Raw genomic sequence first — 27,063 nt, forward strand, 5'->3', positions numbered from 1 at the left:
TACTGGACACTTTTCATTTACATTTGAGCAAATTGAGGCACAAAGATAATTTAAAAAATACTCTGTGCTCATAGAACTAGAGCTAAGACTAGAACCCAGATTTCCTTTTGATCCACTGTTCTCTTTATACTATGCTGTGTCCTGGTGGAAATATTAGAGAAATATATTTAGAATGTATATAAAGCAATGAGTATTATAGAGTAGGTGAATACGGAATATATTTGCTAAAACCTCAAACATAAATCCATATGCTATAAAATGACCTATTTTGATGGATAGTATTTAGGGGACAGTATTTAGTTGGCTCAATGGATTGAGAACCAAACCCAGAAGATGAGAGGTCCTGGATTCAAATCTGACCTCTAGACATTTCCTGCCTGTGTGACTTTGGGCAAATCACTTAACTCTCATTGCCGAGCCCTTCTGCCTTGGAACCGATACAAAAGAATTGATTCTAAGACAGAAGGGTAAGGGATTAACAAAATAATATTAAGCAGGGTGGAACAGTGAATAGAGCCAGTCTTGGTCTCAGGATGACTCATCTTCCTGAGTTCAAGTCTGGCCTCTGACACTTATCAACTGTGTGACCCTGGACAAGCCACTTAACTGTTTGCCTAAGTTTCCTCATCTATAAAATGAGCTGGGGAAGGAAATGGCAAACCACTCCAGTATCTTTGCCCAGAAAATCCTAAAAAGGGTCACAAAGAGTTAGACACAACTGAAAAATGACTAAATGATAATCAAAACAATTAAATTTATTGTCATTCAGTCTTCAAGAAGAGCCAGAATGGGTACTTGTCAGGACATTTTATTTCCTGCTACCATAACTGCCGTATCCTCCAAACCTGAACTCTAGAAATCTGAGAGGATCTAAGTAACTCAGCTCAGCACCTTAGGATCATGTCTCCATCTTCACCGGGGCCATCTTCCACTTAGCGGCTGTATGGTACCATCTCCATTACCCACTCCCTCTTCACCACTTCTTGCTCCAGAACCATAATCAAATCTACACTACCATTGCTTCTAGAAGTGTCACTGGATTGCCCTATTGTTCCATTTACTATTACTTCCTTTCTTGGTCACTCTTCCTTTATATATGTTATTCTGCCTCCCCCACCCCCACCTCCCTCAGAATGTGAGCTGTATAAGAGCAGGGACTCCCATTTTGGTATTTGTATCCTTAGTTCTCAGCACAGTGCTTGGCATGTAAGCATTGAATAAGTACTTTTGATCTATTCATGCTATAAAGGTAATTCATCTTTCAGGGAAGAGTGAACCATAGGACCATTGAATTCCCATCCCACTCAGAAATTCTGTTATACAATGACATAACCCTCACTGTCCATAATATAGTTACTGGGGCACTCAAGAAGATGGGCCTGCATGAGTATGTTGCTGGCATAACTCATTACAGGAAGAGGCAGAAATCAAGAAACAGCTACATTCCTGAGGCCGTAGCTAAAAGAGAATCTCCCCAAATCCCTGGAGGAGTGGCAGCAAGGCAAGAACCAACAGCTGCCACAACAATCTACGCCCACTGCTTACTTACAGCCCTTCATGGCACCCAACTCAGCTGAGCCTGGATTCTTTCCTAAAACTCAGCCATGTTATGAAGAATGCTAAATGCTAAGGAATCTGGAAAGAAACATTTCAAAGAAGTGCCAAGTTTATTAGAGTGAGAGTGATCCCCCTCACATTTTCATAGCCACATGCACCTTCCCTAGAGGCACCTTAATCTCCTTCTCAATAATTCTTGTTCTCAAAGAAAAAGCTGTTGAAGAAGTGATGGAGTTTGGAACAAGGTATTTGAATTTCCAGCTCCAAATTATGAACCTGGGAGTAAGCAAAATAGTAAGTTTCAGAGAAGATTTGCTGCTTGACTCAGGCTTCCAGTGTAGTTCTCTCAAATAGGTTAGATTTCATTTAGAGAAATGGCTCCCAGAGTCCAGGCCCCACCCCAAATTCCTTTACCCAATACCCTTATCTTCTGCATACTGCACACGTGTGTGTGTGTGTGTGTGTGTGTGTGCGCGTGTGCCACACACACCAGTGGGCAATGAGTGGAAGATCTGAAGCTTATATCCATTCTTGATGTTTTTTGTTTTCAGACTATGAGAGAGGTTCTGTTACAGAGCTCCAGATGACAGCTCCCTTCTGCAGAAGTATCACGTCCATGTGCCCAAAGGAATGCCCCTGAGTAGCAGTTATCTTTGGCGTCCAGCCAGCTGTAATTTGGCAGTCTTGACTCTAAGTGCTTCTGATAGGTTCCGCTTTCGAACATCAGAGTTGTTGATAAACTCCACGTGTGACAAAGGGAACCAGCCCCTCTCCCCATCTGACAACCTTACACCTTCCAGCCAACCTGGTGGGAGAAAGGGAGAAAGGGAGGATGATCATGTGGGTAACTAGGGAGAGGAATCACCTGGACCAAAACCTTGATGGCCTCTCCCTTAGTCTCAGACATAGAATTTTTTCTCAAACACAGGGTTTTCTGAAATGGAGGCCACCCAGCAAGGCAAATCATTCCTGCCCTTCCCTACCCACTCTCCCAGCCTGAGTACAATATTGTTTAATGATACTGAGTTCTCAAGCATAAGAAAAAAAAAACTTCTCTCTATTGGCATGATGTTTATTATAATCCCTTTAGCTTTTAGTGAGCCTTCTCTATGAACAACCCTCTCCCTCTGTCCCTTATCTGCCTCCTTCATACCCATTCTTCTTACCATCACTGCTTTGCTGAGTCACCATCACCACATCTGCTTTCTCCAGTGCCAACTCATCATTCTCTCGAGGTTTATAGGAACGGAGACACTGAACTTGTGGGGAGTCTAGAGAACAGGGAAAGTGTATATGAGGTAAAAAAAATAAAGGTGATTGTGACAGAGATGACCAAAGATGGGTTAGCCTTTCCCCTGAGGCTCCTTCTCTGAGTCACTGACCAACCACCAGTAGCATGCCCCCTTCCTTCCTCCCAATAAAGAAAGGATGCCAAACAGGAAGAACAGTACTCAGTCATGTCTCAGACTCAATTCTGACTGTGGTTTCTCTTTAATCTCTTGAATGAGCTGTATCTGGGAGCAGTTGTAATGGTAGACCTTTTTCTCTCTTACCTGCTGTCACCAGGCCTTGCCTGGTCTCCAAGAATCTTGAATCTCTCTACTGTCCAAATCCTCTTGACCTAGATGTGTTTTTTAATCTCCCTCTTCCCTCACTCCACAACCACAGTTCATCTTAGAGATGAGACACAGTTTTGGCTCTGTCCCTACTTCTTTCTCCCTTCCTCCCTCTAGTTTTCCTGAGGTTTTACTTGCCCCTTTCACCTTACCCTGACACTCTAAGAGGTCTAATTCCTCTCTTGGTAGAGTCAAAGCTGAGATCCATCGAAGCTTTTCACTCCTGGAAAAAGAAAGCTGGGTCACAACTCCATTTGGAACATGACAGGATTAAGATGAGGAAGGAGAATAGTAGGGGAAAAGAATGGGTAAAGGGGCACTGAGAGGAAGTAAAGACTATCTAGATACAAGGTTTAGAATAACTTCTATAAAAAATGCCCTGAGGAGTTAGAAGTCAGTGAAGTACTTGGTTTATAATGCAATATGTCAGCTCCTGATTGCTCCATCTACTTTCCTGCCAATCTTTCTTTATTATTGCTCCCTTCAGTTGGAGTAAATCTATTTCAAAATGTGGGAATTCAGTCAACTTTCAATTATACACATGGGCTATGAACTTTGTTGATTACATATTTTTCTAGCTAATCCCATAAATATATCTGGCCCTCCTGCTTACTTCAAATATTTTCTGATCTTTGGATACATTTCTACTTTTATATTTCTTTGATTTTATTCAAACTCTTTTGCCCACTTGGAATGTCTGACTCCTTCCACATCTGCTGCCAAAATGCAACCTATCAAGACCTTCTTTAGATACATTTTCATTTTAAAAATCTCCTTTGATGGACTCTCCCTTATTCCCGTAGAGTACATATTAGAATTATTTTTATGCCCATCTTGTCTTAGATGATGATGCCTTATTTATTGTTGTAGATCTTGAAATGCTCAACACATAACAACTATTCAATGACTGTTGAATGAATAAAATGTTTGTCATACTCCTCTACATACTTATGGGAAGTCTCTTTCTATAGATGAATTAGTAAATACTTGGGGATGAAAACTAATGTTATTATTATCTAAACAGAAATTTTGCAAGAAAAATTGCAAATTTTGAGCAACCATTAAAAGAATGCTCCCAATTACTAATAAAATACAAATCAAAATGGCCTTCATCTTTCACTTCAGATTCTGAAAATTGACAAAAAAAGTAGTAGTCAAAGTTGGAGGGGTTGCAGAAAAAACAAGGCACATTACCACACTATTGGTGGAGGCTGAATTCATTCAGCCATGATGGAAATCAACTTTGTTGAAATTATAGAAAGAAAGTACGAGAAATGTTATAACCTTTGATCCAGAGATTTTGTTGTGCTGAAAAGTAAGGTCTCATCTACACTGAAATATTCATAGCACTTCTTGTAGCACAGAAAAAATGGAAACAGTGAACATGTTCTCTCACTGAAGAATACTGAAACAAGTTGTGATACATGACTGTAACTGTGCTATAAAAAGACAATGACTATGATAAAAACAGAGGAGTATGGAAACATTTATATGAACTGATACAAAATAAAGCATAAGCAGAATTCAAAAAGCAATGTACACAACCTAATACCTTAAATGGACAAAACAATAGAAAAGCAATTAAGGAAAATTATAAGGACCAAGTTCCCTGTCCCTCCCCAAGAGATAAGAAGGCACTCCCTTTTCTTCTTTGCAGATGAGGGGGACTGTCATTGTGGAATATTGCAGATGCCGTTATAATTTTTTAATATGTTGGTATGTTTAACTGAGTTTCTTTCCCATTTTTTTGTTCTTTGTCATAAGGAAAGGCTTTATGGGAAGGGTTACAGTGAGAAATGAAAGTGACATAAAAACAAAAGACAGTCATACAAATTAAAAAAAAAAGTGAAATGTTCTGTTTTTCTCCAAATTATAAATAACTCCTTCCAAATTAGAGATCTGGGAGCAGGGAAGGGGAGAGAGGAGGTAAAGTTGGTAGATTTTGTATTTTATACTCTAGGATAGTGATGGGGCAAACTACGGCCTGCAGGCTATCCTGCTGCAGGACATTATTCCTAATCTGACAAATACAATGAAACTTCCAAAGAGCTGCCTTAGAAACAGACTGACAGATGAGCATTTCCTTTTCTTTGGCCTCCTCTTTAAAAACTTTGCCCATCACTGCTCTAGGAAAGCATATACACACAGATTTACTGGCCCAAAAAGCAATGAGCATTTTCTTGGCTTCTTTTTCCAGTCTCCAATCTCGGGAAAATTAACTTCTATTTTTTTCCTAAATGAGATCAAATAAAGTATGAGCAGCACTGTGTAGACCTCAAAGCATATGTCTCTAAGTTATTATGATTACATTTTTATTCCCTATAGTCAACTCCATCTTTCAGCTACTGCTTCCTAGACCTCCCTTCCACGAATGCTCAAAGAGCAAGGAATGATCTAATCCTTCTTAGGAATTACAATTAATCAACACACATATGATTTTCTTGTCCCTTTCTGGTCATTAACTTTTTTTTTTTTAAATTTACCCTTACCTTCCGTCTTGGAGTCAATACTGTGTATTGGTTCCAAGGCAGAAGAGTGGTAAGGGTAGGCAATGGGGGTCAAGTGACTTGCCCAGGGTCACACAGCTGGGAAGTGTCTGAGGCCAGATTTGAACATAGGACGTCCCGTCTCTAGGCCTGGTTCTCAATCCACTGGGCTACCCAGCTGCCCCCTATCATTAACTCTTAAAGATTGAGGTCGGGTCTCTCTATAGACTCTAGTCATAGAACCCAGAATGAGCTAAGCAGCTATGTGAGTGTTCCTTAGGTCACCTCCTGCTTCATCTCACTTCCTACTAATGCCCTCTTTTATTCCCTCCAGTAACTGATGCTCATCTTACTGAGTCTCTGTGCGAAAGAGGTATTCAGCCCTGATGTCAGTTGCCTTGTTCAGGAAAAAGAGGCGGAAGAGGTTCTTGTGTGGCCCATGCAGCTTCATTTCACACTTCTCACCCCGTATAGATGAAAAAGGGGAATGGTCAAATACCAAGAAGCGGTTGCCCCTAGAGAGAAATAAAGGATGTCATCTCTATTCCACAGACTTCATTTTTTCTCACTTACAATTCTCAATCCCTCTCCTACAAAGTTTCCCCAACCCAAAGATTCTTAGATGAGTCACAGAAAGGCAGTCATTTGACTTAACAAATTACTGCCTAGGAATGTGAGTCAGGATTAGATTGGCTTGGGGTTTTCGTAGGGAATCGTATTCTATAGGCCAAATGACCTGAGAAGTTAAATCTGTGGTATCTGTATTAGCTCTGAATCAATCTTGATCCCAAGAAGATGGTTCAGATTTTAACCAAGATTTAGGCCAAAGTATGAAAAACCCAAGTCAGTAAGTCAGTCAGTCAGTTACCATTTACTATTTACTAGGCATCTAATATGTGCCAACTGCTTTATATCCTCAGCTAAGAACTGGGAATATAAAGAAAGGCAAAACAAACAAAAAATAAAAAACTGGAAGGAATCTCTACTTTCAAGTTGTTCATAGTCAAATGAAGTAGACAATATGCAGACAATCATGCACACATTATAAACAGGATACATCAAGGTAGTCTCAGAGGGAAGACACTAGCATTAAGGGAGATCATGTAAGTATTTTTGCAGAAGATCTTCTTTAGCTGAGACTTGAAGGAAGCCAGGAAAATAGAAGGTGAAGATGAGGAAGGACAGCATTCCATGTATGGGGGATGCCTAGTAGAAAGGATTGGGGTTAGAGGAAGCCATTTTAATAGACCAAATGTGAGGTGATAAAGGACCTACACCAAGGTAATGGCAGTATCAGAGAAAATGGGAAGGGTAAAAATGAGGTGTTTTGAAGGTAGAAATAATGGCACTTGACCACTGATTGGATATGGAAGGGGAGAGAAAAGAGGAAGTTGAAGATGATACCTAGGTTTTGAGCCAGGGTGACTGAAGTTGGTGGTACTCTTGATAGTAATAAACAAGTTAGGAAGAGGTGAGGGTTTAAGGAGAAAGGTAATGAGTTCACTTTTGGGACTGAGCTTAAGATGTCTCTGGGACACAGTTCTAGAAGTTAAACAGGCCGCTTGAGATATGAGACTGGGGGCTTGGAGAGAGATTAAACTTAGATAAAAAGATGTAAGAGTCATCTTCAGAAAGATGATAATTAAATGCATAGGAGGTGATGAGATTGCCAAGTGAAATATTATACAGTGAGAAGAGGGCCTGGGACAGAACGCTAAGGGACACCTGTGGAAAGAGGGCATGAATTGGATGAGGATCCAGCAAAGAAGACTGAGAAATAGCAGTTGGACAGTTAGGATGGGTACACATTGTAGGAATTTTAATCAGAGCAGAGTTAAGTTGTACTTGTATCAAATAGTGAAAGTTGCAAAGAAATAAGAAGAGACTGAGAATAAAGGATGCAGAAGACATCTACTGTATATGTCTTTCTTAAGGAGATTAGCATAAAAGGGAGGAGAGAAAGAGGATGATAATTAAAGAGGATGGGCAGATCAAGTGAGGCTTTTCTGAAGCCAGAGAAGCCATGGTCATGTTTGACAGCAATAGACATGGAGCAATTGAAGATTAGTGAGTGAGCAGTGATAATGAAAGGAGCCCATCTCCTAGAGAGGATAGGATAGAATGGTGTCACTTGTGAATGCGGAGGGAGTTTGCAAGAAGAGCCCACTTCATGTGAAATAGAAGTGAAGGAGGATTATTGGAATAAGGTATCTAAATTGTAAGATGAGGAAATGGAGAAGAGGGAACCAAATGAATGGCCTATTATTTTTTTTTTTGTGAAATATAAGGCAACATTCTAAGCTGAGAGCATAGGATGTGGGAAGCAGGAGTTATGGAAAGTTGAAGAGTGATGAAAAGGTTTTGAAAAGCCTTTCTGTTGAGTGGGAGAGTGAAATGATCAGGCAATTGTAGGATTGACTGGCCACAGTGGGGGCTAAGTTGAGGTTGTTGCTGTTCAATAGTTTCCTTCATGTCTAATTCTTGGTTACCTCATTTAGGGTTGTCTTGGCAAATATTGGTTTGCCATTTTTTTCTCCACCTCATTTTATATATAAGGAAACTGAGGCAAACAGGGTTAAGTGATTTTCCCAGGGTCACACAGCAAGTAAGTATGTGAGACCAGATTTGAACTTAAGAAGATAAGTCTTCCTGATTCTAGGTCTACCACTCTATTCATTGTGCCACTTAGCTAGATAAAGTAACATTAACTTTTAATGTGCTGAGTCAGTCCTTTGGGTTACACTCACTCCAACAAATAGAATCCTAGAGCCTCAAGGGGCTAAAAGTAATGCAGTTTAAAAACCTTTGGGACCAAGATTGACCCAAAATGCCGCTAATTGGAGTGAACACCCACTCCAATCTTGGGCATTAAATCACTGAGCTATACTTAGAGCCACCAGGGGATGCAATTAATTGAATCACCATTCTGAGCTCCAGGTCAATTACTGAATTTCAAGCTCTAAATTCTGACTCCATCCGAGAAGTTTAATCAATCCCTGGATCTCCTCCCTCTTTCCTGACATGACACTATGAGTTGTCAAGAGGTCTATGAAAAGGAACCCTCCTGGAATATATCCCATCCTTCCACCTCTCCCCTCCTCCCACTAGCCCAACTAAAACTGTCAATTCTGCTCCCCCACCTAGTTTTCCTCCCTGCCTCCCGAACCCAGTCACTGACTCTCGAGGCCGGGACAACAGCAGGAAGTCATTGAAGAGATGCAAGTGGACAGGTCGAGTAGCCAGTTTCCTTCGAAGTCCAGGTAACACACTGGACTCAAGGGCTGTTAGCTCTCCACTCTTCACCAACCATCGTGACTGTGAGATCAGTGGAAAAAACTATGGAGAAGGAGAAAAGAGGGAGAGAAATGTCACAGAAAGGACCACAGCTCTATTCTTCCATTCTCTTTTCTTTTCTCCACTCATCCTTTTTTACTAAGCTATTTCCATCCTTCATTCTTCACTCACACACAACTAGGTTCTTTCTCTATACCTTCTTTTTATCTTCTCTAACTAGAGATAGCACTTTTTGGGTGTTGAAGACAGATTCTTCCATGTTTGGAATTGGGGAAAGATTGAAAGGATTTAACTAAATGTTCCAGTCTGGTAACTCTTGTCTAAGAAGTTAGGGATCTGATTAGCAAAAATGGGAACTTGTGTATTACTAGGAATTGAAGGATTAGAAATTAAGGAATTTCATTACCAAAACGATATTCATTGGAAACTATTCTAGGAACCAGCTTATCTTGTGTTATAACTAAGGGTTGAAGGAGAAAGTTCTGGAGAAGAACACAAATCATATTTAGAAACTGGAGGTAAGAAATACAGAGGTGAAGGTTGCATCCAAGAATTAGGATTTGGGAACAAAAAAAAATATCTGTTCTGGGGAGGGTCTAGATCAGGGGTCGGCAATGTATGGCTCTTGAGCCATATCTGGCTTTTTTGAGGGCCAGATATGGCTCTTTCTGCAGGAGCCATAAAGTCAATTTTTTTTTCAGGCGCTATTACAGGAGCGTGCACTGTGAGCACTGTATGGCTCTCACGAAATTACATTTTAAAAAATGTGGCATTTATGGCTCTCACGGCCAAAAAGGTTGCCGATCCCTGGTCTAGATGGAGAGGACATCTGAAACATAATGATGTTTGGGTTAGGGGATTCCTGATAATAATACTGATAATGATAATAATAATAGCTAACATTTACATGGCATTTTAAGATTTGCAAAGACTTCTATATATTATATTTTCATTTGGTTTTCCTAATCTTGCATGATAGGTCCTATTATTATTCTGTTTTACAGATGAGCAAACTAACATTAATAGAAATTAAATGACTTGTCCAGAGTCACACAGCTAGTAAAAAACTCAGGTATTCCTGACTATAAGTCTCCACTTGATATTGAATATATGATACTGAAATAAGAAAAATGGGAGATGAAGGGAGTAAGGCATGCCCTGAATTGAGTTTGAATGTGAGATATGTGCCTTGGGTCAGGTTTTATAAATAGACGTTACTTTATGATTCCAGCATGCACTGGTGATTAGATAGGATTCTAAGAATGAGAACACTAAATACAGAATTGTGGAAGGACAAAATGTTAATAGATTCTCAGGGTTAAAGGGTTAGGCCAACTTAACAAAACACTAAAACCTAAGGTCAAAGGACAGTATAATGGTAGTTAGAAGTTCATTTGGGAACTACAGGGCCAGAAAGATTCAGGGTTGGGGATAAGAGGTTGGAAATTAGAGGTGGCAGTGGAAGATGGGAGGGGACTCACTCTGCATTCAAACTCAATCTTCTGACTTAGGTAGATCAGTTCTTCTGTCCGTCGCATTCGTTGGACATTATTATTGCAGTCTCGGATAAGCTGAAATATAGGGAAGACAGGGAAACAGGAAGAATACAGATATTAGAGGTTTGGACCTTTGATCACATGGCTAAGAAAATCCTTTGTTTCAGAATCTGGAGAAATACAACATCCTTACTCTTCATTAAAGAGTTGAAATTGAGCCTCCAGGCTCCTATATTCTTTAAGACAGAAGGAAAAGATGCCTGGAAGAAAGAGATGAGAGCACATTCCCTTGGTACAGGATATCTGTGATAGAGGAAAGATCTGTTGACTAGGGAGAATTGGGGGAGGGTAAAATGTGCATGTGCGCGCGTATGTGTTTGTATGACAGAGACACAGACAGAGACAACAACAGAGAGACAAAGACATAGAATGAGACAGAGACAGAAAGAGAAATAGTATTACTCAGTTATGTGAGGAGAGGAGGCTTCATGGAATAAGAGTACAGTGAATGTAGGGCAGAGAGAACTAGGCTGTCCTTTAAGAGGGCATTCATCCTTATTGCTTTGGATTCATAGGATTGTACTAGAGAAGAGTTCTCTATGGGCAAGGAAGAGATTCAAGTAGACATGTTGAGTAGCCAGTTTCCTCTGTAAGTTGGGACAGACTAGATTTAAGGGCTATTAGCTTTCCACTCTTCAGTCATCAAGACTATAAGGTTAGTGGGAAAGGGTAGAATATAAATTTAGGAACTACTTACCTCTTCTAAGACATGATGTGCTTCTGTGGCCTCTGCTTCTTCTGGGGAGTCAGGTTGTGTCCTCTTAAGAATATTCTGTGGCAAAGGAATTCAGAAATGTGGAGGAAGAACAATGAAAAAGGCAAGGGAAATAGGAAGGGAGATTATAGTAGGGAGAGGACAAAAGGCAGGGCATGGGTTAAGATACAGGCAAAAGTGAGATGATTTACATCACTCAAGAGTCTGGAGGAGTGGTTTGAGGTAAGTGATGGGTATACTGAGAGAGTCTCATTATGGAGACAAAGTACATGAAGTTGGATCTTCAGAACTGGAGGATACTGAGATGGGGTTGGGAGGGAAGAGGGAACCCAAATTACCTGGAGCAACAGTTTGAGACGGGTGATACGCTGGAAGGGCAGTATCAGAAAGGACTTTAAGGAAAGGCGCTGGCAGATAGGGTCACTCTCAAGCTTTTCCAGGACCTCCCGGAAATTGTTGTTGCTGTTCCTATGATTAACACAGAAATTTAGGTAGAAGAAAGAGAAAGGGTATAGTCAGAGAAATGAGAGCCATGGGGAAGGTATGGACTCTGTTTAAAGCAACTGAGGTATGATGTGGAAAAAATGGCGGGGGGGGCATGGAGAACTAGAAGGTGGGGAAGCAGGGGCACAAACATGCATATTTTGGAGGTCCTAAAAACTTGTGGAAGTTCAAGGTCTCAAAGTAAGCATAAGATGCACTACTCAAAAGGAGGTATAATTAATTAGGGGATTGGGAGGTTCAATAAGGTTGTAAGAAGGACCTATGCTAAAATGAGGCAGAGAAAGTGGTCTCACAGCAGACTTTGGAAAGTGCGCTCCTGGTAAGTCTGGTTGGTAACGTAAGGTAGGTAGACACGTCGGAAGGCAGGTGCATGGGTCAGGACCACATCACAAACATGGAAGGTAAAGATGTCGTGCTCGAAGTTCTCTTCTAGGTCCGAGAGAAACCTATGATTCCCCCATCAGATGTTGTGAGAAATTTGAGTCTGAACAAAATAATCAGAGTATTTCCCCCAACCCTGCTGTCCATAAGCTACTGACTTCTCCTCTACCAAGTACTTAATTCCATCTCTTAGAGTCTCTCAGATATCTGGGGGATCACTCCAGTATTTAAACTGCCTCTTCTCTTCTCTCTCCCTATCTCTGGAGGAAACATGATCTTTTGAGAGGCAACATGGTATACTAGGAAAAGACATCTGTGTTCAAATGACGCCTCTGACACCAGCAGTATAAGCCTGAGCAAATCACTTAATTCAGTTTCCCTCATCTGTAGGAATTATAGATACTGTATTATTATATTTATTTGTAAATCTTTTAAAAAAACAACCCTTATTTTGTATTAAGTATAGATTCTAAGGCAAAAGAACAGTAAGGGCTAGGCAACTAGGGGTAAGTGACTTGCCTAGGGTCACACAGCTCAGAAGTATCTGAGGTCCTATTTGAACCTAGGTCCTCCCAGCTCCAGGCCTGACATTCTTCTACTGTGCTACCTAACTGTCCCTGTCTTTGTAAACCTTAAAGTGTTATATAAATGTGATCTCTTATTGAAGCCTCAAATTCTTACTAAGGCCAGGATAGGGGGAAAAAAACTGCTAACAGGAAAGGATGTTAATTTTGCTAATCATTTGTGTAAAGGAAACAAAGGAAAGTGATTCTGGAAGAGAGAAGTCTCACGTGGTGCTGACATCCCGCACATCTTGTAAACGAGAGAATAGCCACTGGTGTTCCTGGTTGGACAGTGTAGCCCGGAGCTGTGGTGAAAGCTGGAAATGGTCTACAGCCACATGAAGACTTCTCAGGTAGGAAGCTTCTGACATGATAAGTTCAAATTTGGCCTGAGGAAACATGGGAGAGGACTAAGTAGAAAGGAAGAAAGCTGAAGAAAACCATCAACTGAAAGGGGGAAGAAATGGGGGCTGGATAAGAAAGTGGCCTCTACCATTCAAATTCTATGAAAGTTCTTTTGCTCCTGATCTTACTCAGTCTATTTTCTTCCTCTAAGTATGGTTTCAAACACATACAATCTACAGAACCTCAACAGCCTTCCATATAAGCCTACTACCAGAGATGCAAAGATAATTTGAAAACAGTTAAAAGGCCTCCACATAGTCAAGGTGAGAACCCAAAGCAAAATCTTCTCCACAGAAAGGCCAGTCTTTTCTAAAGACCTTTATTATATTACATTTACAAAATCAAGAGGTAGAGGCCACTCTAATTGACACAAGGAAGGAAGAAAGGAAACAATGATTTATTAAATACTTATGGCATTCCTATGTGCTTTACACAGATTATATCATTTAATCTTCATAACTACCCTGAGATATTATTATTGCTCTCATTGCAGTTGCTCTTGTCACCTCCGGGTTGAAGTTGAGGAAACTGAGGAAGAGAGAGGGCAAATAACTTGCTCAGGAACACACAGCTATTAAATGTCTGAGATTAGACTCGAAACTCAGGTCTTCCTAACTCCAAGTCCAGCGTTCTAAACACTTTTCTGCCTCACGCAATGGTACACTGATCATAATGTCACTTAATTGGCCAGTGCTAAGCCCAGGGCACTATTAAGTACACTTAATAAACACTTAGTAAATTGAATTCACAGGGTCTTTAGTCCAGGTAGAAGTAGCAGTGTGGGATGAGACAGGCAAAAGGATTCAGTTCCTAGACCACTTTAATCCAAATTCAGAAACCAAGATCAGACAGCCTCTTAAAATCTCTGTCTTCTGCAGCATAAATGCCACCTTCTGCAGATCTTTCCCAAATCCTGTCAGCTACTTAGAGCCTTCCCCTATATAGTTACTTTGAAACAATTCTGTCTTTATCTTTTATATATACATTTATTTACATGGCATCTCCCTCACTCAAATGTGAGCTTCTAGAGGGCAGGGTCTCCTTGTGTTTCTTGGTATCCTCATTACTTATCACAATCCCTGGCACATAAGTGCTTAATAAATATTTCTTTTGTGACTGATTGATTAATCATGAATCACCATACAAAAGAGGAGAAGAAAAGGTATGATGGTAATCGCTTGGATATGATCTAAAACTCTTCAGAAAGGATGTCTCGGCGAGCTGGTGGATGGGGATCCTATTTAAGTGGGAAGAGAGCAGGGGTTGGGGTTGATACTGATCTTTATCTCCAAAGCCACCTGTCCCCTATCCCATCCTTCCATTACCTCTTGCAGTTTTTGGTTCTCATGAGTCATAGAGAGTAGCATGGTGCTATTGCGTACTCGAGGGATATCCTGCCATAAAGAGGCACTTGAGGCAATAGAGAGGCGCTGCAGATAAGAGTCTGTGATGACTGGAGACTTTCGAGGCTGTTGGGGGGAAGCAGGACTGGACACTTCGATTAGGCTATCCAGCCTCTGCTGGCTTTGGATCTCCTTATTTAGGGCCACATCACTATATTCCTGGTAAAGTAGGTGGGCTGGATAAAGGGAGGAAAGCAAGGAACAAGAGGAGAAAATGGGATACGGTTAAAAAAGGAAAAAAATAAACAAATTCAGAATGAATCCATTAAACTGGTCCTAAATGAACTCTCAATTGTGATTGCCATTGATACTCATCTCTGCTTGGGTTTATGGCTTTGCACCAAAGTACTTACAGGAATTGATGAACTTGGAGCAGCGCCTGGCAACACTACCCATCCCTTCCCTTGACTTCTTCTCTCTGTGGAGTAGAGATGGTCAATGGGTGGTTGAGATTATTGGGAAGTGACATTCACTGGGTAGATGGGATATTTTATCCACTCTTTAGGTACCATACATATGCTCTAAAGAAATGTTGGAAGGGGATGTGGGGCTCTTTAGGATATTTCTGGAACCCCTATGAATACAATGGATTGTTTTTTGGGAGATAGTGTAAAGGAACTACACTTGGAGGAAAGAGTCAGGTAGATCAACTTATAAGTCCAAGGACTTTCTTCTGCTTAAATGATTCCTCTAGAATCCTGCTGTTAATAATTTACACCTTTCCCACAACAATGGGTAGATAGGGACAATGGAAATTTTGAGGGCTCAGAAGGAAGAATTTTTTTCAGGATCTGGACATTAATCATCCATAAACTGAGAATTTGAAAGAAGCTTCAGTACCCTGAGGGAAGAGGATGTTTATATTTAGGAGAGGGAAGGGTTACTTGCAAAAAACTTACTGAAGAACAATTGTGTCCGAAGGACAGGGAGGTCTGTCCATGGGGGAGGCTTCGCCATCTGGAAATAAAAATGGAGAAAATTATTTAGGTTACAGAGATTCCAGGGGGCAATTTCACAATAGTGCGGTATGGAACTTAAGGTCTCAGTCAGGGAAACACTGGTGTTGCAGAAGAATGGTAGGACCCTGACTTTCTAGCCACCAAAAAAGCTCAAGAAATCAAAGGCTGCATTATTAAGGCCACAGCATTCACAAAATGGAGGAAGCTCAGATAGTCCCACAGCTTTGTCCTGAGCAGACCTCATCCGAAGTATTGCATTTATTTCTGGGCAAACTGTATTAGGAAGAAAATTGACAAGATGGCACATATCCAGATGAAGGTGACCAGGAAGATGAGAAGAATAAGAACTCTGCTATAAAGGATTAGTGGAAGGAACTTGGACTATCAAGCTGAGAGAAAGGGAGAAGAAAGGGATGTCACAGCTGTGTTCAAAGAGTTTTCACATGAAATGGCATTAAACTTGTTTCTTTTGGCCTCAGTGAGCAGTAGTGGGACCAGTGGTTAGAAGTTCCAGAGAGGCAGATTTCACTTTAACTCTAGAACAATCTAACAATTAGAATGATATAAAAATGGAACTATAGCATTTTAAAGTAGTGAGCTCACTGTTCTACTGTTCTTGGAAGTCTTGAAGTAATGGCTGAATGACCACTAGTTGGGGATATTTGAAAAGGTGTTCTTGCTCAGGCCTGAACTGAGTTAGAAAACGACTGGGTTCTCCCTAACTAATTCTCTCTCTCTCTCTCTCTCTCTCTCTCTCTCTCTCTCTCTCTCTCTCTCTTTCTCTCTCTCTCTCTCTCTCTCTCTCTCTCTCTATATATATATATATATATATATATATATACACACATTCTCTTTATGTATCATATATAAATCTATGGGTAGATTTTCTCTCTGTGTGGATGCCAATGTGTATATGTCTCTCTGTGTGTGAGTATAAGATGACTGACTTGTCAAAAATAGGGACACCTCAGATGAACAGAATCCTAAATATCCTTTAGGATTCCTATTTAGTTAGAGGTTGAATTAGATGACTTCTAAGATCTTTTCCAATTCTGAGATACTTTGATTCCCAACAAACAGTCATCTAGATCTGTTTGAAGATAGTGATGGGAAATCCACTTTTAAAAAATTTCCTTTTCAAGGGACAACATAGGATCCTGAGGATTATCTTGGGAGGTAGACAGCAGCCACATATTTATGTCTGAAGGAATGAAGAAGAAAACCATTACAGTTGCATTAAGGAAATACTGAAGCATTTTGTACATTGGGCATGTAATATGAGTACCATTGTTGTTATAGAGGGAATGGCACTTTCGTGAAGTTTTTGCTGATAAGACTAAATCCTAAAAATGGAATGTGGTGTAGAGCTGGTCCACATGAGGTCCCTGAGGTTAAACTAGTCACCAAAGCACCTCTGGGGTAGTTAAGGAGATGAGTTAGTTTCTTTATTTTCTGGGAATTATAGAAAAAATGCTGGGAGTTGAGGGGAGGGTTGAGGTTCTGGTAATATGGGAGCTTGATTAACTAGAAGAGTAGAAGAATTGGGGAAGAGAAGAATGAAAAGGGAATTCTGGTTCAGTTAAATCAAAGAGGGTGACAACTGGTAGAATATTCTAGGAAGATTGAAGGTCTAAAAATTGGAGTGATTCAAGACTAGGACTAGAGCCTGGGGATTTCTCTGGGAGAGGACTGGGAGTATGACAGAGGACAAGCTAAGTGGCACAGGGGATAAAAGTCCTTGTCCTATGATCAGGAAGTATGGAATTAAAAATCCAGCCTTGGATTCTTCCTAGTTATATAACTGGGGGTAAGTCACTTAACCTCATTTCCCTCAGCTTCTTCATCTAAAAAATGAGATAGTAATAGCATCTACCTCCCAGGATTGTTGTGAGGATCAAATGAGATAATGTGAAGTATTTAGCATAGTGCCCGACACATAATAAGTGCTATACAAATGTTAGCTATTAATATTATCACCAGGCTTCACATTAATGGCATGAATTTGTGGGTAGGAAGTTGGTAAAGGAAGAAGCAGATGATCATGTGAGAGTAAGGAAAAGAGACAGTGAAGGCTATTGAAAGAGGAGAGGAGACATAAAGCTGTGTAGGATGGGAACAAGAAACCATGTCAGGGAATACATGGGATATGAGCGAATAGGTGTAAGAGGAACAACTGAGGATAGCGAGTTGTTATGGTGGAGGTAGTCTCAATAGGACCTGAAGTATTTTCTTTAAATAGTCTCCCATTCTTCTTTCAATCTAGCTTTCTATGACTCGTCTAATATGTAGAATGATAGCCTTTACACCACTCACCTAGGACTTCCCCAGGAAAGATAGATGGTCTGCGTAGACCTTGTCGGTTCCATCCTTTGGTCTTGTTCTGCCCCTCAGCAGGACTCTCTGAGTGCCCACCACTCCCTTCCAAGAATTTCCCTGGATCTTTCCTGTGTGGCCAGCTGGATGCTTTTTCCAAAGGTGGATGGCTGGGTTTCTCTGACTGCCGTGCCAGGCCTCGATCTGACCTCCGGGAGCCACTGCCTTCCCCTTGTAGAATTCCTTTGCTCAAAGTCTTCTTAGGGAGAGTTTTACTCTCTTCTGATTGTCCGTGTTCATCCTGGACTCCTCCTAGGATGGGATGCTGTGGGTCCTGGGCCATGGAAGAGGCAGGGGAAGAAGGACTCAGCAGAAGGAAGTTGGTCATATTGCTGAAAGCTAGAGAAGATGTCTCTCTTGTATTCCTGCCAGGAGAAGTCAAGGAATCCGTTGGTCTGTCCACAGCTGGAGGCCAGGAGGTACGTCCAGCAGAGAGAGGAGAAGGGACTTCCCGGTTTCCTCCAGGTTTTGACCTCAATTGATCTCCTATACTCCCAGTTGTCCCTTTAATACTGTTGTTTCTCCATTTAGCCTTTGGGGGCAGTGGAGGTGGCTTGGGGTCAGGTTCCAAAATGGGAACAGGGGGAAGTGGTTTGTTTTTTTTACTTAGGGTGGTAGATGTGGGAGGATAGTAGGGCTGGACCATGATTGGGGTGGGAGGTAGGGGCTTATTGTACCTCAGCCTAGGAGTCTGAATATGGTGGGGAATGTCTGTGACTGGAGTAGAAGGCAGAGGTCGGTTATGTCTTGCCTTAACAGGGATAGAAGGTCCTTCAGGGGAGCCAGGCATTGGTGAAACTCGGGCCAAGATGGGAGGGTGGCTATACCGTTTAGGGGTAGGAGGCTTGGCAAGATGAATGCTAGGTCGTACCACTAGAGAAGGATGACTGTGACGCTCCCTTAGTGGCAGAGGGGGGAGTTGTTCATGTAGTCCCATTTCTACCATGGATGAGGAGGGAGGAGAACCATGGATAAGTTCTTCTGAGATGGAGGCCTCCTTTTTTGGTGGACACCAAGTTTTGCTATGGGTGGCACCAGGCCTCTCTAAATTTGAGCTGAATTCCTGAGGTTGGTTCAAGGAGGAAGGGTCAGAAGATGGCTCTAGTCTAGCCTGCCCCTCTCTTCCTGGTATATCAACACTGTGAATGGCAGGCTCAGGGACCCTCTGAGCCAATTCTGAGTGTTGAAAGGAGGCTGGATTCTGGGCCAGATAGTAAGATTGCCCTTCCCCATAAGAACTTGGAGCAGAGTTATTCCCATAGTACTGGACAGTTTCCTCAGAGAAGTCTTGGATGTTTAGGGCACTGGTCCAGTCAGAGCTGCCATGTGGTGCTAAGGGAGTCTCTCCAGAAGAGGGTACAGGGAGAATGTTCGAGGGAGCATCAGGGCCCCAGTGGTCAAAAGGGAATTCTTTATCAAAGGAAAAGCATCTAGGGAACTCTGATAGATAAGACGGGAGTGAAGAATCTCCTATAGGAAAGGTTGGGGGGCAGGAAGATGAAGAAGTGGTTGTGTTGGGATCCTCCTTGGTAGAACTGAAAGGAGCTGAGGTATCTTTCCTAGGAATTATAGCAATTGGCTTAGGAGGGATTGGTTTCTTCCCCAAGTTAAGCATTGCTCCATCTCCCAGGCCACACTCTTCCTCCCAGCCATTTTCCTCTCCTTCTTTTTCCGAATATTTCCCAGACAGACTGTGAGGAGGGATGGGCTGGTAAGATCTTGATGCCCCCTGTCTAGGTCTTGAAGCAGAGTCTGGGCAGGAGAGTTCAACTCTAGATGACTCAGTTTTTATCCCTTCCTGTGTGTTAGATCTTGTGACAGTGGAAACAGGGTCTTCTGGGGAAGAATTCCATGAAACATCGGCACCTGGCACAACTGGGATCAATGGGAAGGAACCATAATGTTTCTGAACCTTGTCATTCTCACTAGTCATTATTTCTTCTGTCTCTAATGTTTCTTCGGTCACATTCCCCTGTTCTTTCTTAGCTTCCTCCTCTAGCTTTGACTGTTCCTCGATAGCTCCCTGGTTTTCCTTGCTCACATTCACTATCTTCTGTTTCTCATCTAATAATTGATCCTTATCATAATGATCCACTTTTCCCTGCTCCTCTAAAAACTCATTTTCTTGATTTTGCTCCTCTTCTACTTTCCCACGACCCTGCTTTTCTACATTATTTTCTCCTTGGTACCCTTCCCTGTGATTCTGATCTTTCCCATCCCTATTAAATGCCTCTCCTTCTCTTTGCTTTCCCAAAACCAAATCAAACTGTCCTTTATCTTTTTGTCCTTGTTCTCCCACTTGTCCATGAATATATGTTACCACATCCAGTTCTTGCTTTTCTGAGAGTGCATCATTCCATTTTTTTGGTACTATTTCCCACTCTTTATGCTTCCACCATTTCCCTGTATCTGTGGCCTTCTCTTGTCTCTGATGCCCTCCATTTCCCTTCCTTTCTTGATCCTGGGCATTCCCTTCTTGCTGGGCAGTTCTACTTCCATCATGACAGAGCAGGCTACTGGGTTCTTCAGGGGGAGAATAAGACCTAGCCTGAGTAGAGGAGGGAAGGAAGATTCCTTTCTCCAGTGTGTTACTGGCTTCTGACCTCTCTGTTTCCATCAGAGAGTTCAGGAATTCTGACCAATATTCCACTCCAAAATTGCTACTTATTTCATCAGGAATGTAGCCAATGCCCAGGCTATCAACCAGGGTGGGGCAGACAGAGCTCTCTGTGGGAAGGAAAGGTGTGTGTACTTCTTTTAGGCCCTGGGATGCTAGCTCTGAAGGTCTCCAAACTCTTGACTCTGCAGTCACATCTCCACTGTCAGGATCCAAAGCTAGAGAATCTTCCTGGGAAAGAATGGGTGGTGCCTCTTCAGTTGTGTTCAGACTACTCAGATCTCTCTGTTGAGCCCCAAAGACATCATCATCATCCTCAGTCCACTCCCAGGCAGGATTATCTTTTTCTTTTGCTTCAGGATTCAAACCAGGCTTACAGCTATTCTTCATAAGGGATGTTGGAAAGACATGGAGATTCTCCAGAGTAGTAGTTGGAGTGGATGCTCTATGAGGAGGCTCTTCAGCCTCCATCAGGGCTGATTCCTAAGAAGAAAAAAAGGTCAATATTTCCCAAAAGAAAAAAGAGGCAAAGCTGAGGAGGTCTATGCTGCTTTTAAATATCTGAATTTTGGTTTGGATCTGGGGTTATTACACTTGTATAGAGAAATTCAGAAGAGGAAACTCCCTCTATCATTGAAGATAGGCTACTCTTCTGTAATTTACAATCTTAAAGAGAATCACCTATGGCAATGGGATGTTAATTGACTTGCTTAGGCAGTTGCTAACAGAGTCAGTGGGTATCAGAGGTGGCACTTGAATCCAAATTATCCTTATCCTGAAACAAGTCTATGAAATACTGCCTTTCATTGGGACCATAATGAAGAAAGAAAGGAGACATTTGTTCTATGTTCCTTGAATGGTCACTTTTCAAGACTAAAAGTATCCAGCAATGTATGTCTTCATCATCCAACCCACAATATATGTATTTACAACTATTATATTAATTACCTCCTACCCATTTTCCATGACAGATCCTGTTCCCTCTCTTTTCCCTTATTCCTCTAGTTCAGATTCCTCTTACTTCTTGTTTAGATTATTATAATAATGTCCTAAGTGGTCTTCCTTTCTCCAATCTCTCTTTCTCTAATCCATTCTAGACACTGGTGCAACAGTATTTATCCAAAGCACCTCTCCAATTATGTTATTACTTAAGAATCTTCAATGATCTCTCATTGCCTAATATCTAAACTGATTATCCTATACGTAAGGTCTTTAATGATCTGATCTCAATTCATCTTTCCAGCCCACTACTCCCTTTCATGTCACTCTAATGCTTCACTTAAATTGGTTATGCTGTCTAGGCAGTCTTTAAAATCTTTTGCCCCAGTATCACTGTTCACAATATCCATTTCACCCAGTTAGAATTTTTACCCCCAAATGCCTGTCAAAATTCTATCCACCATTCAAGACAGCTCAAATACCCTTTTCCTTAAAAATTTCCCAGACACAAGTAATTTGTCATTCCTGTGAATCCCTGGAGTATGTTAGTCATCTCTTTCTTGTAGCATTTATTATTATTTACCTTGTCATTGTGGATCTGTGTACCTGTGTCTTTGATGAGGCTCTTCAGCTCCTTCATAAGACTGAAGAGTCCTTAAGGGTGATGTCTATTATTCACCCATATGGCCCCCATATAACCCAGTACAAGGCTTTGCACATTTTAGGTATTCAATTAATACCTGTTAGAAGAATGACTTAAGTGAATGATATGAACACTCATAAACACACCTGGATAGGCTGGCTGGATAGGATTTAGCTGTTTACATACTTAACTATCCAAGGGACATCATGTGTGAAAAATATATGTAATTCCAGACACTATTTGGTACAGCTGGTATCCACCACATAATATTTAATCCAATTCATCAGATGTATTTTAACCACCTATTACATACAAGGAGGCACTGTGCTGAATACAGGGGAGCAAAGACAAAAATATGAGGTCTAAGATTAAGGTCTCATAGGGAATCAGGTAAGAAAATACAAGGTAATTTGAGGACAGGAGACACTGTCAGAGAGAAGCTTTGTAACTTTCCTTCAGATAGCTGTAATGGGGTTACTTATATAATTCAAGCTCAGAAACTCAGGCAAGGTCCGAGATACTATGCAGAGGCAAAAATGTAGGTATCTAGTTCAAATGGAGGATCAAATGGGATAACCTATGTAAAATGCATTGCAAGACCTCTAAGAGCTATATAAATGCTCAATATTATACTATTAGCTCAGAATCCTAAGGCCATTATCAGATATATGGAAGACTTTAGACCAGAGGAGCCAGGGAACTCGAGACCTTACTGATATTTCAAGCAGCAGAGCCAATTGAGCATGTCATTAACCAGAGAAAGAACTACTAAAGGGTTTTAAATACCAGGCAGTATGTGGCTATATGTCCTCCCTAGAATAGGCCACATTTGAAAGTCAGCTCTCCTCACCCAGCCTGTCTGCTCCCTAGCCACTAAAAACCAGACAAAGAAAATGACAGACTCATCTACACGCAAACATGACAGGGTAACACAGCCCTGAGTAATCTCTAGACAGATAACTTTATATACTCATCGGGCAGGGATCCTGCGTAATACCTGGTAGAAGAATGACTTAAGTAAATGATATGGACACTCATAAACTCACCTTGATAGGTTAGCGGTGTGCCACAAGGCATTCATTAGCAGTTTATATCCTTAATTATCCAGGAGGCATCATATGTGACATGACCACCAGTGTACACGAGAAGGGCCCATCCTCCCTTTCAGTATATATGGTTGCATAAACACCCATGGTTTCAGTTAGGAATATGGGGAAGTTCATGTCCCTTCTCTGGTTCTGAGGCACATAGCCATACAGATAGATAGATAGATAGATAGATAGATAGATAGATAGATAGATAGATAGACAGACAGACAGACAGATACTTGATAGGAAATCATTCCTGAAGAGCTCAGAGACTCTGGGTAGAACCTGGCCTCTGGCAGTCCTACATCTACATCAAAAATATTGCTCCTCAAATATACAAGGAGTTAAATCAATTGTATAGAAAATCAAGCCATTCCCCAATTGATAAATGGGCAAGAGACATGAATAGGCAATTTTCAGATAAAGAAATCAAAACTATCAATAAGCACATGAGAAAGTGTTCTAAATCTCTAATAATTAGAGAAATGCAAATCAAAACAACTCTGAGGTATCACCTCACACCTAGCAGATTGGCTAAAATGAAATAAGGGGAGAGTAATGAATGCTGGAGGGGATGTGGCAAAACTGAGACATTAATGCATTGCTGGTGGAGTTGTGAACTGATCCAACCATTCTGGCTGGCAATTTGGAACTATGCTCAAAGGGCTATAAAAGACTACCTGCCCTTTGATCCAGCCATACCATTGTTGGGTTTGTACCCCCAAAGAGATCATAGATAAACAGACTTGTACAAAAATATTTATAGCTGCGCTTTTTGTGGTGGCAAAAAACTGGAAAAGGAGTGTATGTCCTTCAATTGGGGAATAGCTGAACAAATTGTGGTATATGCTGGTGATGGAATACTATTGTGCTCAAAGGAATAATAAACTGGAGGAATTCCATGTGAACTGGAGAGACCTCCAGGAACTGATGCAGAGTGAAAGGAGCAGAGCCAGAAGAACATTGTACACAGAGACCAATACACTGTGGTAAAATAGAATGTAATGGACTTCTGTACTAGCAGCAATGCAATGACTGAGGACACAATTCTGAGGGATTTATGGAAAAGAACGCTACCCACATTCAGAGGAAGAACTGCAGGAGGGAAACACAGAAGAAAAGCAGCTGCTTGAACAAATGAGTTGAGGCAGAGATGATTGGGGACGTAGACTCGAAACTGCCACACCAATGCAACTATCAATAATTTGGAAATAGGTCTTGATCAATGATTCATGTTAAAACCAGTGGAAATGCGTATCGGCCAGGGGTGGAGGGAGGGCAAGGGGTGAAGGGGAAAGTAGGAGCATGAATCATGTAACCATGTTAACTTTTCTAAAAAATGAATATTAATAAATATTAAAAAATAAAAAAATATTGCTCCTATTCAACCCATAGGTATCATATTAATAAAATGGCTGATGATTTTTATCCACCTTATGGTTATTATATAAAATGCAGCTCTTTCTACCCTTTTAGGTAATCAACCAACAAGCATTTATTAAATGTTGACTATATTCTAGGTGTTTAAATTGCTGGTAATTGTTAGATTAGGGATACAAAGACAAAAAGGACATAATCCTTGCCTCAGGAAACTCCTGTTTTATCAGAAGAGAAAACATATAATCATATAAGTATAGCCAAAAACAGATACTGTGTATCACAGTACTAAAAATCTGAAAAACATCTGTGGTTTGGGGGGAAAGACTGAAAGCTCAATATGAGTCATCTGGGTGATATGGTAGCTTAAAAAAAACCAATTAATGTTATCTTGGGCTGATGAAGAAGAGGAATAATGATGGAGAATTAGGAAAGAAGTGTCTTGCTCTACTCTGTTCTGGCCAGACCACACCTAAGGAATTGTATACTCTCTTGGATACAACAGTTTATTTACTTATTTAATTTAAAATGTATTTACTTGTTTGTTACATTAAAATATGCACATACATCTTTCCCTCTCCTCCCTCTATTAAAGAAGGCATCATTTGACAAAAAGACATGTATACATAAAACTATGTCCTGCTTATTTCTATTTATCAGTACTTTCTCTGGACATTCTTCAAATAACAAAATATATATTGTTTGCCATATATAATGTTCTCTTGATTCTTCTCATTTCACTCTTTACAATTTCATGTAGATCTTTCCATGTTTTTTTTAATTAACCTGCTCTTTATTTCTCATGGATCAGTAATACTCTATCAAGATCATATACCACAATTTGTTCAACCATTCCCCAATTGATGGACATCCCTTCAATTTCCAGTTCTTTGCCACCACAACGAGAGCTGTTATTACTATTTTAGAATATATATGTCCCTTTCTGTTTTCGCTGATCACCTTAGGAAATAAGCATAATAGCAGTATTACTTATAAGAATCCTTCATAAACTATTGTGCCCCAACAGTGTATTAGTACTGGGGCACAACAGTTAATGAAAAACATGAATAAGCTGAAAAGCATGCAGTAGGCACCAGACTGGTGGGAAATCTTGAGTTCAGAACATAAAAATCATTGGAATATGAGCTTAAAGGAAGAAATCATCTCACTTTTAAAACTTGTAAGCTCAATACCGAGGAGCTCAGTACTTGGCAGGTAGTAGACACTTAATAAATGTTTATTGATTGATGGCTGATAGCTAGCATTTATATAGCACTATAGAGTTTGCAAAGTGCCTTACAAATATTTTATTCTCACATGAACTCTGAGAAGTAGGAAAAGTATTATTCTAATTTTACAAATGGGGAAAATGAGGGAGACCACTTAAGTGATGTGTCTAGGGTTACATAAAAATAGCTAACATTTATATAGTGCTAACATGTTCCAGACACAGTGCTAAGTGCTTTATAATTATTATCTCATTTAGTGCTCACAAAAACCTGGGAGGTAGGTGCTAATATTATCCCCATTTTACAGATGGGAAACTGAGGCAGACAAGTTAAGTGAGACTTGTCTAAAGTCAAAAAGCTAGTAAATTTCTGCATCAGAATTAAAACTCAGGTATTCTTGACTCAAGTCCATCACTCTGTACTGTACTACCTAGCTACTTCCAATGATTAATCTGTTGAAGAAACAGAGGGCATTTAGCCTGGAGGGTAGAATTCTCAGGTAAAGGAAAAAAATAGTTCTCAAATACTGTTACGGAGAAGAGGGATTAATCTAGTCCTACTTGTACTAAGGGGAAGAATTACAAGCAATACATGGAAAAATTGTAGTTAAATTCAAGTTTAATGGGATGAAAAACTTCCTAATAATTACAGTAAGTTATAGGTAGAATGAGCTGCCTTAAGAGATTAGGCCCTTTACTGGAGGGCTTCAAGCCAGGGGTTGGGAGGAGGGGAGTATTTTATTGGACATGCTTTTTTAGGTTCTGCTTTGTACTAGAAGGCTGTCAAGTTCTGTCCATATGGAAAATTCTGTGATTTTGTGAACCCATTTCAAAAATACCATGTATGGCATAGTCCCCATTCACTCCACAGATGCTATATGAAACATGTAAGGTTGAATGAGTCCTTATTCAGGCCATGTAAATCTACACTAATCAACTAATCTAGTCCCCTATGTATTATGTGGGCTCTGTTCAGTTCATTTGTCATAACTTTAAGCACCAGAAAATACTAGATATCCCTTCGTTTTTATCCAGTCCATTTGTATATTTGCTCCAACAGTTGTATAGGTCCTATCATTCTATAAATATAGTTTAAATATTAGTATATTTCATTAATTCTATAGATGAGGAGCTATTAGAAGCCATCTAGTCCAACACTCTCATTTAACACATTAGGAAACTGAGGCCTGAGACTTGTCTGAGGTCACACAATAAATGCCAGAGGCAAAGTGTAAACCCAGGTTATGAGTCTAAAGCCGGTTTTCTTTTCTTTTCTTTTCTTTTCTTTTCTTTTCTTTTCTTTTCTTTTCTTTTCTTTTCTTTTCTTTCTTTCTCATTCTCTCTCTCCCTCTCTCCCTC

At 40.6% G+C, this 27,063-nt stretch overlaps 1 protein-coding gene across 1 annotated transcript in view; it reads right to left on the minus strand.

The window, feature by feature from the left end:
- Window positions 1–2,015: 2,015 nt before the first annotated feature.
- ARHGEF5 (Rho guanine nucleotide exchange factor 5) overlaps window positions 2,016–27,063 on the minus strand; it is a 29,303-nt gene continuing 4,255 nt past the window's right edge. Inside the window, exons 2-15 of the mRNA XM_044678031.1 lie at window positions 17,753–20,912; window positions 15,380–15,437; window positions 14,834–14,898; window positions 14,403–14,656; window positions 12,901–13,061; window positions 12,022–12,174; window positions 11,563–11,692; window positions 11,207–11,281; window positions 10,435–10,524; window positions 8,838–8,995; window positions 6,013–6,174; window positions 3,326–3,396; window positions 2,724–2,828; window positions 2,016–2,362 (exon numbers count right to left, since the gene is read on the minus strand). Of these exons, the coding sequence (XP_044533966.1) occupies window positions 2,205–2,362; window positions 2,724–2,828; window positions 3,326–3,396; window positions 6,013–6,174; window positions 8,838–8,995; window positions 10,435–10,524; window positions 11,207–11,281; window positions 11,563–11,692; window positions 12,022–12,174; window positions 12,901–13,061; window positions 14,403–14,656; window positions 14,834–14,898; window positions 15,380–15,437; window positions 17,753–20,912 (4,800 nt within the window). The 3' untranslated portion in view covers window positions 2,016–2,204. The remainder of the gene's footprint in view (window positions 2,363–2,723; window positions 2,829–3,325; window positions 3,397–6,012; window positions 6,175–8,837; window positions 8,996–10,434; window positions 10,525–11,206; window positions 11,282–11,562; window positions 11,693–12,021; window positions 12,175–12,900; window positions 13,062–14,402; window positions 14,657–14,833; window positions 14,899–15,379; window positions 15,438–17,752; window positions 20,913–27,063) is intronic.

The sequence above is a fragment of the Gracilinanus agilis genome, chromosome 5 (genome assembly GCF_016433145.1).
Source record: "Gracilinanus agilis isolate LMUSP501 chromosome 5, AgileGrace, whole genome shotgun sequence".
In the NCBI taxonomy this organism is placed as follows: domain Eukaryota; kingdom Metazoa; phylum Chordata; class Mammalia; order Didelphimorphia; family Didelphidae; genus Gracilinanus; species Gracilinanus agilis.